The 18,291-nt window shown below is 38.2% G+C and overlaps 1 protein-coding gene across 2 annotated transcripts in view; it reads left to right on the top strand.

The window, feature by feature from the left end:
- RFTN2 (raftlin family member 2) overlaps window positions 1–18,291 on the top strand; it is a 34,340-nt gene that overhangs the window by 12,159 nt on the left and 3,890 nt on the right. Inside the window, exons 6-9 of one of the 2 annotated variants that reach the window (XM_083349723.1) lie at window positions 1,025–1,143; window positions 3,100–3,203; window positions 9,742–9,820; window positions 16,293–16,586. In XM_083349723.1, the coding sequence (XP_083205849.1) occupies window positions 1,025–1,143; window positions 3,100–3,203; window positions 9,742–9,820; window positions 16,293–16,559 (569 nt within the window). In that variant the 3' untranslated portion in view covers window positions 16,560–16,586. Of the gene's footprint in view, window positions 1–1,024; window positions 1,144–3,099; window positions 3,204–9,741; window positions 9,821–16,292; window positions 18,282–18,291 lie in introns of those variants that run through there. The other variant, XM_083349724.1, reaches the window with a different exon arrangement.

Here is an 18,291-nt window from a genome sequence, read left to right as displayed (position 1 = left end):
AACATGTGAATCGCACTCAACATGTTTTTGTTTTAATGTTAGCCACCAGATAAAAGAAACATGTCTATTCAGATTATACTCTTATTTACCGTATATCTCAGCTATTTACTTTCTAAAATTGAACTGAATTTCTTTCTAAAGGCTAAACTAGACACAAAGTGATTCAAGAAATGAACTAATACATAAATCTCATAGATGCAGATGAGGACCTTGGATTCTTAGCATATGCAGTCTCCTTTTAAACTGAATTTTTCAAATGTAATCTTTCTAAAAGTAAAATAAACAGCAGATGACTTGCTTGAAGCAAGTGAGAAGGTTGACCTAGAATTTGCTTTGCTGTTGTACCTTATTTGCCATTTTACTTCCAGAGAAATGAGGATGCTAGATTCATTTTGTGTTTAAGGAATGTACTGCATATTCGCTTTATATTACACCTATCAAATCAATTGAAAATAGGTGAAAATAGGACAACCAGATCTGGGCAAAAAAAAAATCAAACAGCTGCTAGATGGCAACAAAGAGTCTTTCACAACCAAGATTTAGTAACCCTAATCATTATTTAGAAATGTGTAATTCAAGGATAGATAACCTCAGTCTAGTCTGAAAAGCTTTTGCAAAAGTTTAGACACTTGTATAGTATTTCAGCATGGTGTTAGTAATAAATGCTAATGTGTCAGAAAGACGACTTGATTGCATTATTGGCTCTGATGTCACTTCTGCCCATTCCAAACCCACTCATCATAGGAACCCAAGATAGGTGGTATTTGACAGGGGGGAAAAAAACTTACCACCCACAGTCACTTAGATAGAGAGGAGGGCAGTGTCTAAACAATCAATCAATCAATAAATAAATAAATAAATAAATAAACAAATAAATAAATTCCTGTTGATTGACAATCGCATCAGAATGATCATGTGGGAGATAGAAAAAGAAAGCATACTCCTCTTAATACATAAGCGTGGTTCTGTAAAGTTTAAATATTTTCTAAATGGCTATTACTTACTATTTTTTTTCTTTCTCTAGCTGACTTTGGGACCAAATCATTAGAAGGGTTATTTATATATGAAGAAGAACCGGGATTTCCAGGTTCGGAGAGGAAAGGAAACGATGCTATTGTTGTAGAACAATGGACTGTCATTGAGGTAATTCCCTATTTTTATTTTTGACAATTTAGGTTACTCTTCCTGATTAATTTCAAGGGTTTACATAAGCTCAGTATGCAATCAGAAAAATAGTCAATGTGTGAGCGAATAATTTTAAATGGACTTGAGGTTTCAGCATAAAATAACTCGCAGTTCAATTATCATTTTAGGTAATCATGCCCTGTATATATCTTTGTTTTCTAGTGTCCATAAAGGCCAAATCTACATGGTAGGAATAGTTGTCATAACTAAAAAGCTGGTGCTGATAGGCAGAAATTAAAGATAATGTTCTGTTTAAATTTTAAAAATGCTCAAAGAAATAAATATCAGGAGTTTGCATTAATAAAGAAACAAATAAATGAAATCTTCACTTTAAAAATGAAATAGGTGGTTCTGTTAAAATTAAGTTGAATTAAATCCAAATACAGACTTATATATAAGAAATTGTACTTTCCTGAAGGTGATGACAATTACAGTCTAACTACAATTTATCAGACATGGAGTTTGTCTTTTATATAAATGGTGGGGTGGATTGCGGATGGGGGGGGAGGGAAGAAAAGGAATCACAAGGCTAAATTTTGAAGTGTGAAACAATGTCATTTTCCTTCCCTTGTACTAGAAAAAAAAGTCACAGTACTAGTATCAGTGCATTGGCTTCTCTGGACATAAAAGCAATATATATGTACTTTTAGGTTCAATCACATTTAGAACCTAAAGAGAAGATTAAGGAGAGCCTTGGTGGAGCAGTGGGCTGATGCCTCCTTAAGTAACACCAGCTGCCTGCAATTAGTGCAGGTTCGAGTCCCACCAGGCTCAAGGTTGACTCAGCCTTCCATCCTTCCGAGGTAGGTAAAATGAGGACCCAGATTGTTGGGGGCAATTAAGCTGACTTTGTAATAATGCCGCTTGGGGGTGTGTGAAAGCCCTAATAAGCAGGCATATACATAGAATGAAGGCTATTGCTAAGCTTGTAAGCCGCCCTGAGTCTTCGGAGAAGGGCGGGATATAAATGGAATTAAAATAAATAAATAAATAAAATAAATAAGGAGAGAGGAGGAATGAGAACATTTCAAGACCAGACATGCACACACACGTGCGCATGCACACACACACACACAGAGAGAAACAGTCTTTTGGCCCAATGTGATTTGAAATACTTTTGAGGCCATACCATTAATAATAATATTTGTATAATATAACACTTTAAAAACTATTATGCTATTATAGAAACAAAACAATTATTTAACCAATGGAAAAGAAAATGATGTGTACCAGTGGTGGGATTCAGCCAGTTCGCACCAGTTCGGCAGAACCAGTAGCTAATTTTTTGTTGCCCAGGCACAGAACGGACTTCCAGAAGCGGCATCCACACAGAGAACCAACGGTTGTTCACATATTTGAATAACACCACTGATGTGTACCATAACTTTTAAAGCGTTTGATAAGTCATAGATATTAAATGTATATATTAATGCAATTTCCAGTGTGTTGCAAAGCTGAATAAGATTGCAACTCCAGGAATCATTTCTGATTAGACCAGCGCTGGGTTACTCTATCTATAGTAAATATTATAAAATCAGCTTTTGGCATGCATTTCACAAATGGGCAGAGGTTTTGGCTTGTGTTTTCAGGTCCAGACTAAAAATAAAATAGAACCGAATAGAACTGAATTTCTTTAGGAAAAGAAATATGAAATTGTCAAATTTGTCTCTATAGACACACCAGAACAGCAATATCAAGAAAAAAAACATAACTATACCAGAAAATTGTCTGCATGTTTGTGCGTGCATGTGCGCACACTGTTCTTATTTTTTGTATGCTAATGGGTAATAATCCTTTTTTAATATGCCTGGACCTTTGGGTTTCCCCTCCTTCCTTTCCACATCTCGTGGTTGGTCTGTGGAAATGCTTACTCTGTTCTTACATATATATTTCTGTATCTATTTTTGTTAACAGGGCAGTGAAATCAAAACAGATTATGGTCCTTTACTGCACACTTTGGCTGAATTTGGCTGGCTTTTAACATGTGTGTTGCCTACTCCTATCATCCGACTGGACAGGTAGATGAAATAACAATTTCCCTTCCTGTTCCTGGGAATCAGTTGAAGGCATGTAGTCATGCCCATGTCGATTTTCTTTATAGCAGCAGTGAACAACAGAGCTGCAAGGGCCACAAATAGCTCCTCAATTAATTTTGAAAAATACTTTTTCATCTTATTGCCCAAAGGATTTCGTTCATATACATACATACATACATGCATACATACATACATACATATAAAAATATTTTAAAAATTTAAAGTATCCATGAAATTTCAGCAATCTTATGTGCAAGTGCTGAGATATGGAAAATCTGATGAGGTTTTGATATTCTTGTGCATTATTTTGAAAGACCGAGGAGAGGAATTCAGAACGTTATTTGAGATTTGCAGAATGGTGGCTGAATCAGAGACTAGGCCTGCATTTTTCCTCTTGAAGGGATCATTGAGAAACATGAATTTTAAAAAAATAACTGAACGTTTATCGGTTTACAAAACAAAAAGTGATGGCTTAAATTAGGAAATGCTTGTTGAAATATGAACAAGCAACTGAGGTCTAGTTGCTAAATACAACAAGAATATACAGGTAGCCCTGGACTCACAACAGTTTGCTTCATGACTATTCAAAGTTACAAAGCACTGAAAAAAGTGACTTATGCCTGTTTTTCACCCTTATAACTGTTGCGGCATCCCTGTGATCACGTGATCAAAATTCAGATGTTGGCAACTGACTCGCATTTATGACGGTTGCAGTGTCCCGGGGTCATGTGATCACCTTTTGCCACCTTCTGACAAGCAGAGTCAATCGAGAGGCCAGATTCACTTTACAACTGTGTTGCTTACTTAACAATTGCAGTGATTCACTTAACAATTTTGGCAAGAAAGGTTGTAAAATGAGGCAAAACTCGCTTAACAAATGTCTCAGTTATCAACAGAAATTTGGGGCTCAACTGTGGTCGTAAGTTGAGGACTACCTGTAAAGCAAATGTGAGAATAAATGGAAGGCTTCATGAATGATTCAGAACTACACTGGCAGTAAGACTGGAACCTGTGACATTTCCTTGGTCTATGTATGTATGGGTGATATCCCTGCCCATCTCACTCAAACGTACATCTGAAAGCAGAACAAACAGTTCAATTGTCTGCAGGAAGAAAGCCTTCATATTAGCAAATATCTGTATTTTCTTCCACATTGGTGATTTTTTTCTCTTTTTTTAATGTCTGCGTAGGACTGTAATGGTCAGCTGTAATCAATAGCAGATTTTTAAAAATCTATTTGGTATTTAACCATCAGTTAGCACGATTAAACAGTCTCTCTCTATGATAGAATTAAATATCTATCTCCTAGAGTCCCTAGACCAGGGGTAGGCAATCACGGCTCTTTTATGACTTATGAACTTCAACTCCCAGAATTCCTGAGTCAGCTGACTCAGGAATTCTGGGAGTTGAAGTCCATGAGTCATAAAAGAGCCGTGGTTGCCTACCCCTGCCCTAGACCTAGGCAGCTGGCCTACTACTTCAGCAACAATTGCTTGAGAGGAGGCAGGAAGGGGGAAAACCTTTCCATATAATCTGTTAGAGGACAGTGTAATTTAGGAACTGATTCAAGCAATTAGATATTTATTCCATGAGAATTGGCCTTCTCTTGAACTGGAGAGGCAGCATCAGTATTCCATACAGTGTTATTTTTATTTTATTTCTCACAAGGATAGCAGTAATTTTGGAATTCCCAGTTTAAAAAAATAATACCTTAGAAATATTTGTCTACAAATTAAAAAATTAACATGAGCATTTTAAGTTTGAAATGTCTGAATGAAATAAATGTCCTAGGAGTTTCATCTCCTAGAATTACATTGTCTGCCTATTGCACGCTGAAGTGATCGGCTGCAAAAAGTTAACAGGAGATATCCCATTATTTCCATCAGTACCGGTATCTTTGCTGACCAAATACCCTGTCTTTCAAGAAAAACAAGCTTAGCCCATAGAATGAAAGCAAACAGACTCCGCTCATAGACTCCATCCTTATCTTGACTAATTGTAGAAAGGGCATTAAGGGGGAAAAAGGAAGTTTGAAGTCTTTTATAACCAATCGACTGCTGCAGGAAATAGCATCTGAGTCATTAAATAGCTATCATGTGCTAGTAATGAATAAGCAAAACTGTATAGTATTTTTTGGAGTCATAATAAATAGTCATTTGTGAAAACCAGACATGCAAAGAGGGATGCTGATCATAAGCTATAACTTTCATACACATAGAGGGTTAGAGGCTCTCATCACAACTGCACAATGTGACTAAAGTCACATTCAAACTAGCTATTCTATGTCCACATATGCACACATACACACACACACACACAAACGCTTAACCCTTTTCTTTATGCCAGCTTTGGAACTATTCTTAATTCCACATATACTAATATTTTATTATATCAAATTGGATTAAACAGTTCACCTACTCTGAAATCCCTTGAACTATTATACAAAAAAGCAATAAAAATACAAAACTCATTTTTAGCATATGCAAATAAAGACTAGTCCACAAAAAAGCATTCATTTCTTATGGACTGAAAATTTCACATGTATATTATAACATAATTATTTAATAGGAGAAAGAGGAAATTGTACATATTTAAAAGGAAATTAGAAATCTGGTTTTCTAAGTAGTCCTCTGAAAAGGACTCCCAACGATAAAATGCTTTTCAAATATATTTTACTGATTTTATTTTATTTATAAAATTTATAGGCTGCCCATCTTACCTCAAGGTAACTGTGGGCGGCTTACAATGTAAAACATAAAAACTATTTAAAGGAAAAACATAAGTTAACACAAAATCCAAACATTACGGGCCAATTAAAAAACGAGGAGGGCGGGAGCAGGGGGGGAAGATGAGATCTGTTATTAATCGATCAACCACCTCCATTCTGATGCTCCCCCATTGGATCCTGCTGTACAATTGATATGGAATCGTTAACTTATACACAGAAAAAAAATTAATATAAATAAGACACATATTACTATTGTCTTCCTGATAGTGTCTAAATCACTGGTGTATCATTCCAAATAAGACAACAAACTACAAAAACTGGATGTGTAAAAGTGTATTTTGAGGAATTGTTTTCCAACAATTCGTTCAACCTATCTATTTCTTCCTTTAAAAGCACATACAGTAAATGATCAGAAGGGAAATAATCCAACATAATCCCAATCCAACATAATGTGTTGAGTCAGCAAGCTTTCTTAATCAGCTATCAGGAAAAAAAGTTTGTTTGTTTTTTTTTAAAAAAAAAAGTTAAAAGCTTTATCAGCTACTTAAAATGAGTGATTCCAGCCTGCCCCCTTTACTGGCTGGACTATGTGAACCTGCCAGGCAATTGGATCAGCCACATGAATGATGCACAAAGCATTTCTGCACAAAGGAATCTGTAACCTAGAAGCCTGCTTTGGCACATTCATGGCTAAATGGGAGTCCTGACGCATCTGGGAAAGTTGCTATGATTGGGGAAGATATTATTTGGTTCAGTTTTAAAAGTGCAGTCCAAGTCACTGAATTAAATCATCATTAGTTCTTTTTTTTAAAAAAAAAAAGTATTCTCCGCACCTGTCAGAATAGGCTGCTAGTGATTCTGAACTATAAACAGTTACTATTTCAGTTTAAAAAATTGAGGAAGTTCTGCATTAATTTGTGTGAAACTCTTTTATGCTCACGTTGTCATGAGACATTGCTCACATGGTTAAAAAAAGAATAACATGTTTTTCAGTCTACAGTTCTGTTTTTCCCACAGACTTTGAACTTTGACCTCAGTACGCAAATGGAATATTAATAGCTTTTGCTTTCTGCTAAATGCAAAGATGTTTTCTTTTGCATCAGTTCACACATAGTTTGTTCAGAGGATTACAGGAATATTAGCATTTTCCCCAAAATAATTCCTTAAATCCTATAACTAGAAGAGTTTTTGTTTTCACACTACAATTTTCTGTTATCCTCTCCCTAAAGCAGACCCACCAAAAATCAACTATTGTAGAAAAGGATTTTTCCCCCCAGATAAGTAGCAACAATGGCAAGAAGAGTTTCTAGAACTTCTGCCTTCTTACATACGTGAAAACGCTTTTTAGCTTGTTCCAAGGTTTAGGGTGTCATCCTATGTACCCAGGGGCCATAGGATACCTTGGATACGACTTTCCAGAAAATGCTTTCAAGGATTGGAAAATCCCAAGTGAATAAAGCTTTAGAAAAGGGATATTGAGCTATTTCAGGGGCAAGTAAAACAAAAGCACTCAGGCTCTCCCAACTCTTGTCCACAAGCCTGACCTTGGAGGAAATTGTCAGATTTCCTTTGCGGTGAAAGATGGAAGATGTCAAACATGGATGGAGGAGTACAAATGCTTCTCTGTCTTCAGATTTGCCTTAATGATCAGCAGCCAGCAGGGATTTGGACATCTTAGCACGACTGTCATTAACATGGTTCACATTATCATTAGTAACTGACCATAACTGAAATCGAAGTGATGTATCCTGTCAAAACAGCATATGATGTATTTGATGCATTATGTCATTTAGACTTCCACTGCCTTTATTTTTTTCCCTTGTAGTTATTCCAGTAGGAAAAAAAGCAGAACAATCTGTATAAATTCAATTCTTACTGGTGAACAAGTTCAATCATGCCATTAAATATAATCTACAAGTAGCACATTAAAAAGGCAAAAGCTATGGTAAATATCTAGTTATAGCAATGTGTTTTCTTCCTTCATTTTTTGATCCAAGTCCAACTTTATCTTTTGTTAAGACAAAATATAAGAAGAAAGTTCAACATATAATACAGATCCTTTTAATGTACTTGCCTTCCTTCATTGAAATTCAGGGGCAATCCCAACTTCATTCAATTCAATTGTGAATTTATCCCCTGACATTTATCGTGCTCAGCATTTCAATAAGGCCAGGTCTATTTTAAACTTGTTCTTTAAAACAGCAGGTTCAGTGCTTCAGAATGGAATATTTCTTTAAACTTAAAGTTTAGCCATGAGTTTATCCCTTTGATGATTCCATGGTGTCCCAACATAAAATAGGATATAGAAAGATGACTTGTTTCCAGAGAAATTCTTAACCCCGCCTTTTTCTAAAAAAAACCCCCAGAAAAATGACTGGATTCTTCCGTTTCATTGGTCCCCTTTTTCTCTTGTCTCTCTAAGATCATCCATAATCATTCTCAATGGAATCCTATGATGTTTACAAGGCTGATTGATTGATTTACTGATTGATTTACTGATTTACTGATTGATTGATTGATTGATTGCTAGGCCATGCTGCTGCTAGTATCATGCACTGCACTAAGCCAATCTTTTAAACCAGTTTGCATAACAGGTGATGCATTGGTCTTGATCAATCTTGAAAAATCTAATCCTGATGAGAATTTGGTTAGTTGCATTGATGAGAAGGTATCAGGAAAAACAAGGGCTGCAGACTAGATTCAGAAGATGAAAAATCATTCTGGAAGATGATTTAACATGCCACTTCACTATAGTTAACAAAAGCAAAACACCCCTCCCTCCCAAAAAACATACATGTGATCACAAGGAAATGGGAATGCTTGGATGGCAAATTTAACTTTTTCTGATGAACTTAATAATGATGGTCACATGGTGTGCCAAACAAAAATTAAACAAACCACATTGATTCTTTGTACAATATGTGGACCCAGATGATTTGACAATACTTAGAATGAAGGAACATGTGTATATGTCATGTTTATGAAATAAAAAACATGTTAATGAAAACAAATAGGCTGCCTTAAAACAGAGGTCCCCAACCTCTGTGCCACGATCCACAAGTGGGCCATGAGCTGTTTGCAACCAGGTTGCGGAAACGGTGGGCGAGTGCGCACATATGCATCTCCACTTGCGTGAGCAATGGAAAAATACATGCAGCACGTTCCATTTTTGTGAGCGATGGGTGAGCTTGCATGCCACTCACATAAATGGAGCTGTGCACATGATTGCCAGCCGCTCAAGTGGAGCCTCCCCCCCTCCCCACCAGTCCGCAAACCAGAAAGGATTACCTTAAAAGCGCTCATCAAGATCATTAATTCCAAGGTTGAATATGACTTGGCCGCATTACTGTTACGGAAAGCCAAATATGTATTTAGATTAACAGATGTAGCAAATCTGGACATGACTAGCTGTTCATGCACTGGTAATTTTAGAGGCTGAATAAATTTTGCTACTACATTTCTTTTAAATATTAAGAGGATAATTTGCTTGGAGAAGCACAGTCATTAATATGTTGCTTTGTAGGTAGGAATAATGTGGCCCCTGAGGACAGGCCTTGATGGCACACGAGATTCCTCCTTGCTGAAATATCATAGGATTGAGTCTGTCTTTTGCTGGATGCTAAAAGGAAGGCAATATATAAATAAATGTGTTAAATACATACACAAGTGTGTTTGATGCATATGACACTTCACTAATAAAGTATCATCCAGTTTCAGCGAATTCTATCGAATTGTATATGAACAGAACCAGAGAAAGACAGAATTTTAAAAACAGCTTCTTTAATGTTTCAGTGAAGGCAATCTAGCCACTAAGCAAGTTGTTTTCCTTCAGAGGCCAGCTATGGGGAATCCAGCTGTCCAGATACCTGAGGTAAGAATTACAATCTGAGATAATCCCTGCTCTCTCACTTAAAAGTCACTTGTGTGTCTTGCCCATCATGTAAACCGGGAAAGGGCTCGTGTGGCAAAGGGGACTGAGAGAATTCAGAGGGTTTATTGGCACAAGCTGAGAGGCTGTGTAATTTGTACAGGTCAACTGTCTCCCTTGAATGTGTTTTCTTTCTTACAACTTGTTGCTGTACAAAATGCAAGACTTTTTTTTAATTTATATGCAAAATCTAACTTCCTCTTGTTTATCCTGCAAAACAATTTGAAGCTCTTAGGCATGCCCCTGGAAGTCTGCAACACCTATATGACAATATGTGAAAGAACTCCATTATTACTGAAAGCACTTCTTTTTTCCACACCATTATAAAGAGCGCATTGTGTAGTTACGCAATTACTAGGATGAGCTATGTGACAAATTGTTATCCATTTCCATGTGAGATAAAAAGCACATTGAAAACGATTCAGAATATGTTGCCAAAGTGATGTCCTTGGATGATCCTTTGCCTGTTTCCTGATGCGCACTGTCCATTACACAGCTTTTTTAGCAGGATGTGATGAAACTAATAACTGCTTTATTTCTGGCTTGCAATCACTGTCACTGTGTAGGGTCGTAAGGGTCAAGAACTGATTTGACATTTTTTCTTACAAGGAATCTCTTTGCACGTCCCTCTGTCCTTTGTACTGCCACATCCAATCCCACCATCCCCCTTAATTTTTTTGAAAGTCAAGTTGCCTATAGAATGAAACAGAAAACTGAATATGAGAAAGTTTAGCATTATCCATTTTTAAGAGGTTGCATTTTGCAAATCCAGGGCAAGCATGACTTAAATTGTTAGAGCCATTCATTCATTTCAGCCGTCACTTGCCCAGGGCAGCTTCCCCCCACTTCTCAAACTTGTTTTGAAGGGCTCTCCTGAAGAGTGTGGGCTATTATGCTAAGCAAGGGCAGAAAAACAGTCTATTTCATGTTTAATGAAGGAGGCTTGCATCCCTTTAAAAAATTTCTTTCCCCTTAGCCTAGCAGGAATTCCTGATTTTAAAACTATATTTCTTTGGGTCGAGCAAAGGAAATTAAAACAGATAGAAAGCAGTTCACATGCCACATTTTTGTAGACCAAATTCATTGTTTCAGAAAAGGAATACATAAAGAGTTTCAGAAACCTTTATTCCTGGAATGTCTCAATGAAGTATTTCTTCCTAATTAGTTTTAATTTATAGCAATTGCAATAGCACTTAGACTTATATACCGCTTCACTGTGCTTTACAGCCCTCTCTAAGCGGTTTACAGAGTCAGCATATTGCCCCCAACAATCTTCGTCCTCATTTTATGACCTCAGAAGGATGGAAGGCTGAGTCAGTCTTGAGCTGGTCAGGATTGACCTGGCAGTCAGCAAAATTAGCCTGCAATACTTCATTTTAACTACTGCGCCACCACGGCTCTAAACAGATTAAGGTTTTGATTTGCTGACTAATATCACACTCAATTAATTAGTGTTGAGTCTAAACTTTAAAATATTTGGACTTAAATAAAAATATGATACACTAAGCATAAAGGTAACCACTGTAGAAAAAACCCTACTTGATTAAAACAAGTTTATAAATTATATTGTACTAATCATTCAATGTACTAATTGATAAGGTTTTTCTTACAGAAATATTTCCTTCACTGAATGAACTGTATTATGACGAGGGAAACAGGAGATTAAAGAAGGACTATTAAAAACATTTGGTCAAGAAATTTCGGTAGTATTTCAGTTGTTGTTGTTGTTGTTAGTTGCGAAGTCGTGTCCGACCCATCGCGACCCTATGGACAATGTTCCTCCAGGCCTTCCTGTCCTCTACCATTTTCTGGAGTCCATTTAAGCTCACGCCTACTGCTTCAGTGACTCCATCCAGGCACCTCATTCTCTGTCGTCCCCTTCTTCTATTGCCCTCAATCTTTCCCAGCATTAGGCTCTTCTCCAGTGAGTCCATCCTTCTCATTAGGTGGCCAAAGTAGAGTTTTAGCTTCAGGATCTGGCCTTCTAAAGAGTAGTCAGGGTTGATCTCCTCTAGGACTGACCGGTTTGATCGCCTTGCAGTCCAAGGGACTCGCAGGAGTCTTCTCCAGCACCATAGTTCAAAGGCTTCAATTCTTTGGCGCTCAGCCTTTCTTATGGTCCAACTTTCACTGCCATACATTGCAACTGGGAAGACCATAGCCTTGACTATATGCACTTTTGTTGGCAGGGTGATGTCTCTGCTTTTTAGTGTGCTGTCTAGATTTGCCATGGCTTTCCTCCCCAGGAGCAAGCGTCTTTTTATTTCTTGGCTACAGTCCCCATCTGCAGTGATCTTGGAGCCCAGGAAAATAAAATCTGTCACAACCTCCATTTCTTCCCCATCTATTTGCCAGGAATTGAGAGGGCCGGATGCCATGATCTTGGTTTTCTTAATGTTTAGTTTCAACCCAAGTTTTGCACTCTCCTTCTTTACTCGCAACAAGAGGCTCTTTAGTTCCTCCTCACTTTCTGCCATTAGAGTGGTATCATCTGCATATCTTAGGTTGTTGATGTTTCTTCCGGCAATCTTAATTCCAACTTTTGATTCATGTAGCCCTGCCTTTCTCATGATGTGCTCTGCATATAAGTTAAATAGGCAAGGCAACAGTATACAGCCTTGCCGGACTCCTTTCCCAATTTTGAACCAATCAGTGGTTCCGTGTCCAGTTCTCACTGTTGCTTCTTGGCCTGCATATAGGTTTCTCAAGAGACAAATAAGATGGTCTGGTATGCCCATCTCTTTAAGGACTTGCCACAGTTTGTTATGATCCACACAATCAAAGGCTTTAGCATAGTCAATGAAGCAGAAGTAGATGTTTTTCTGGAACTCTCTAGCTTTCTCCATGATCCAGCGTATGTTAGCAATTTGATCTCTAGTTCCTCTGCCTCTTCGAAATCCTGCCTGTATTTCTGGTAGTTCTCGATCCACATACTGCTGGAGTCTAGCTTGTAGAATTTTAAGCGTAACTTTACTAGCATGAGAAATGAGTGCAATGGTGCGATAGTTTGAACATTCTTTGGCACTGCCTTTCTTTGGAATTGGAATGTAAACTGATCTTTTCCAATCTTGTGGCCACTGTTGAGTTTTCCAAATTTGCTGGCAAATTGAGTGTAGCACTTTTACTGCATCGTCTTTTAAGATTTTGAATAGCTCAGCTGGAATACTGTCACCTCCACTAGCTTTGTTGTTGCTCAGCTTTTCTAAGGCCCACTTCACTTCACATTCTAGGATGTCTGGCTCGAGGTCAGTGACCACCTCATTGTGATTATTAGGGACATTAAGCTCATTCTTGTATAGTTCTTCTGTGTAATTTTGCCACCTATTCTTAATCTCTTCTGCCTCTGTTAGGTCCCTGCCATTTTGGTCCTTTATCATGCCCATTTTTGCATGAAACGTTCCCTTCATCTCTCCAATTTTCTTGAAAAGATCTCTGGTCCTCCCTATTCTATTGTTTTCTTCTAGTTCTTTGCATTGTTCATTTAAGAAGGCATTCTTATCTCTTCTAGCTATTCTTTGGAATTCTGCATTTAATTGGGCATATCTTTCTTTTTCTCCCTTGCCTTTCGCTTCCCTCCTTTCCACAGCTATTTGCAAAGCTTCCTCAGACAGCCATTTTGCTTTCTTGCATTTCTTTTTCTTTGGGATGGTTTTGGTTGCTACCTGTTGTACAATGTTGCGAACCTCTGTCCATAGTTCTTCAGGCACTCTGTCTATCAGATCTAATTCCTTAAATCTATTTGTCACCTCTACTGTATATTCAACAGGGATATGATTTAATTCATAACTGAGTGGCCTAGTGCTTTTCCCTACTTTCTTCAGTTTAAGCCTAAACTTTGCAACAAGAAGCTCATGGTCTGAGCCACAGTCAGCTCCTGGTCTTGTTTTTACTGACTGTATAGAGCAGGGGTGTCAAACTCAATTTCATTGAGGGCCACATCAGCATTGTGGTTGCCCTCAGGGGGCCGGGTGGGTATGGCCAGGGTGGGCGTGGCCCACTGGGTGGGTGTGGCTAGAGTGTGTATGGCCTACTGGGTGGGCGTGGCCAGCTCTACATCGTTCGCATCAAGGGTGCCTATGGGGGCCTGGGCAGGAGTGGGACAGATCTGAGGGTCTCTGGCAGAAGGAGGGTCTCTGGGCCAGGGCCAAGGCAGTGGGGGCCGTTCCCTCACTGTTTCCAGGATGGCTTCACGGGCCACATGAAACCACTTCGCGGGCCGGATTTGGCCCCCGGGCCTTGTGTTTGACATGTCTGGTATAGAGCTTCTCCATCTTTGGCTGCAGAGCATATAGTCAATCTGATTTCTGTGTTGACCGTCTGGTGATGTCCATGTGTAAAGCCGTCTCTTGGGTTGTTGGAAAAGAGTGTTTGCTATGACCATCGTATTCTCTTGACAAAATTCTATCAGCCTGTGCCCTGCTTCATTTTGTACTCCAAGGCCAAACTTGCCTGTTATTCCACTTATCTTTTGGCTTCCTACTTTAGCATTCCAATATCCCATGATGATAAGGACATCATTTTTGGGTGTTAGTTCTATAAGGTGCTGTAGGGCTTCATAGAACCGGTCAATTTCATCCTCTTCAGCACTGGTGGTTGGGGCATAGACTTGGACTACTGTGATATTGAATGGTTTGCCTTGGATTCAAACTGAGATCATTCTGTCATTTTGAGGGTTGTATCCCAGTATTGCTTTTCCTACTTTTTTATTGACTATGAAGGCTACTCCATTTCTTCTGAGGGATTCTTGCCCGCAGTAGTATACCTGATGGTCATCTGAATTAAATTCACCCATTCCTGTCCATTTTAGTTCACTGATACCTAAGATGTCGATGTTTAGTCTTGTCATCTCTTGTTTGACCACGTCCAGCTTTCCTTGGTTCATGGATCTTACATTCCAGGTTCCTATGGAGAAAGAATCTTTACAGCATCGGACTTTCCTTTCACCACCAGACATATCCACAGCTGAGCGTCCTTTCGGCTTTGGCCCAGTCGCTTCATTCTTTCTGGCGCTACTAGTACTAGTCCTCTGCTCTTCCCCAGTAGCATATTGGACGCCTTCCGACCTGAGGGGCTCATCTTCCAGCATCATATCGTTTTGCCTTTTGGTACTGTCCATAGGGTTTTCATGGCAAAGATACTGGAGTGGTTTGCCATTTCCTTCTCCAGTGGATCACGTTTTGTCAGAACTCTCTGCTATGACCTGTCCGTCTTGGGTGGCCCTGCACGGCATAGCTCATAGCTTCATTGAATTACACAAGCCCCTTCGCCACGACAAGGCAGTAATCCATGAAGGGGGTATTTCAGTTAGTAATATTAAATATACAAAATAGTGGCCTTCGGGAACTATATCTTAAAAAGCTAAAAGGTTAAAAAAATGATCTCGGAATCAAATATTTAAACAGAACGACATAGGTGCATCCCTGTTTGGATGCATCAAACTTTTAATTTATCATTTTAGATTTAAATTGTTTGAGGGTGCAATCATAATCAAAGCTACTATTTTGCTCTTAAAAACATCTATTTATGCAGTTTAATTGTAAATCACAGGTGGTGTGATGTGCAATTCAAAGGTACTGTATTTTCCAGTTCAGACTTTATTATATGCAAAATATTTCTAGGGAAAAAAAGGGGAGGCGATTTGCTGAAATAACTTGGAGAGAGTGAACAAGAATACTGCTTGAAAACCTTGTGCAGCAGTAGCTCAGGAAGAGGCTTGGCCTAGCCAACTTTGTGTTGGATCAGACCCTAAATAGTATCAACCCTGATTTATACTTGGATGAGAGGCTATTAGGGAATCCCAAGGCTGTATCTTAAACAGAGAAGTTGAATAACATCCCGCAAAAGCCTGTAAGGTTGGTAATAAAGTAGAATGGATATGAAGTTACTAGGAATTAAGTTTACCATGAAAGAATGTTTACACTGTATAACAATACTGGAAGCTTAATTTAGAGTTTAATTTAAAAATCCTTCTAATAAGTTACCTCTTAGCAAATACTATTTTTAGGTCAAAATGAGAACAAGCATTGTTGAATGTATACAAAACAGGAGTAGTTAAGGATCCAGTAGCACTTCTGCTTCTATGCTGGAGTGCCAGATTTATAGTCTGTTGAATTAATGGTTGATTCCAACTACAGGATAAGAATACTGTGCAGACATTGGCAAAATCCTCCCTATTCAGCAGCTAAAATCTTTTCAATCTTCTGGGAACTTGGCAGGGCTCTGTGCTGGCTGTACATAATTATGAAGAGAAGGATAAGGAACTACATTCCATAAATGGATTTGGTAAAGCAGCCAGTGGGGGGGGGGGGGAAACCACCCTAAATTCGACTACAGTCCAGCCATTCTAAACTCCCAGTTCATATTCAAAAAGATCCCTGCCTGGATCAACTATAAATCAAGTTCCTTTTTATTTCAGAAAAAGAACAATAAGCAATTTGGAGAAGAAAAGTTGAACATAAGAAGTGGAAAAGTTGGATCAGACACAGCTACTTCTCAGCCTGTAGAGCACATGCCACCTAAAGAGGAATTCCATATAGCACCTTCTCCACAGTGCTGGCCCAAGGATGAATCTGCCCAGTATGGAAGCTTCCCTGCATTCATGAGCAGTGACGGTATACTTAGAGAATTGGAGGAAGGACAGTTTGACCAAGAAGATGGAGTCACTCAAGTCACTTGTATGTGACCAGGAAATTACTAAGAAAACCAATAGGTATTTTAAATGTAAAAATGTAATATTTTATTAATAGGCATAGGCATAATCCTCAGTCAAAGAGGTATACGTTGAAGTCGTTTTTGCCAACTGCGTTGAGGAATCTATATAGAACTATTTCTATTGCATTTACAGAAATATTAACTTGTACATTAGGTCAATTGTATTGGTGTGTTACATTCCTAGAACAGCGCTATAAATTGCTGATGGCTTTCTTTGCAATCTTCCTGGCAACTGGAAACAGGTACAGACAAGCTGTTGACTTTTGCGCTGTTAGAAAGCATAACCTTTTCTACAGTATAACAATATGATGCAATAGTGACACTGTAGAGTTATAAGCATAACAAGGATGAAGAACAGATTAAAATGGTTTCTAAACAAGTGTGTCATTACTGAGCTTCACTTTTATTCTCAATTGTTTTCAAAATGCCAAAATTCAAAATGGTGGTCATTAAACCTGTTGCTGAAATATCTATGAATACTCCATAACATGAGATTGTTGAGAAGTTGAAGAAATAAAGCTTTACCCAAATGTCTGTAGATTCTGTCCTGGGAAGACTTGAGAGAGCTGTTGTGGAAAGCTAATTATTAATTTTTAAAATGTGTATTTTTCATATCTGGCTGCATTTTTTTAAAAAAAGAAGAGCACATTTTGCTTCAGTCTGGGTAGGGAAAAATAACCAAGCAGGCAGAAGGGGGAATTTAATTGCTGCTGTAAATGGGATATTTTGTCAGTGTGAATCCTCGCTTGAGAAATTTTCCTTAGAAATCCACCAGGGAGAAAAATTACATGAGTTCTCTGTGCTCTGGACACTGCCTATCAGCCCCTTTACCCCTTAACATGATTTTCAATTTACTTTTGCTGTTTTTATTACATCTGAATAAACGATAGCCTCACCAAGGAACTTTCTACATTGAAAGCAGACCATGTACCCCTGTCCTAATAGTTAGACCTGAGAAAAATTTACAAAGGTCTCTATCTCCCATCTGCAAAGGGGCCACTTTGAAAACAGGTGGACAAATTCCAGCCTTGCCTATACTCCTGGCCATCTGCTGCTGTAATCACTGAGCAGGAATTTGTCCGATCATAGCCAGAGAGCTCTCAGCTGCTCACTCCAGCTTTAGGCCTGGTTCTTTTTCAGTGAATGCTTGCAGCTGACTGCCCAATTGTGTTAAATTAAGAGATAAAACGTTCCTGAGTGGACACATGCTTTAGGCAGAATGCCATTATGCCAAACATTCCTCTAAACCTCCACATAAACCTCAGCTGGCATGGTCAGAACATTAAGGACCAAATATTGCTTTAAAATACACTGCTCTATTTCTTTCATCAAACTACGCAAGTGAACTTTACAGTAAACACAAGTCCAACGTTAGGATTAGGATTGAAATTTTGCATGGCAATTACAAACTTAATGAAAACTATATTGTTTTCATTATTCCTGAAGTATTCTCAATTCCTGGAAATTTTCCATTCTAATCTGCGGATATTTTAAATAAGCACTCTAACAGTATAATCTTATTTATAATTACTCAAAACTAAATCCTGCTATGCTTAGGAGTGTTATTTCTAATATCTAGAAATATAGGCTCAGTTCAGTTCCTTTAAGGAGGAAAACACTGACTCCTGCCAGAAATGTAGGAAGAAAACAAAAGCCACAAAAGAACTTAGCAGCAAATATTGCATTCATTGCAGGCGCATATT

The sequence above is a fragment of the Vipera ursinii genome (assembly GCF_947247035.1).
Source record: "Vipera ursinii genome assembly, chromosome: 1".
In the NCBI taxonomy this organism is placed as follows: Eukaryota; Metazoa; Chordata; class Lepidosauria; order Squamata; family Viperidae; genus Vipera; species Vipera ursinii.
The sequence above is the reverse complement of the archived record's forward strand: the minus strand, read 5'-3'. Positions and strand labels throughout refer to the sequence as shown.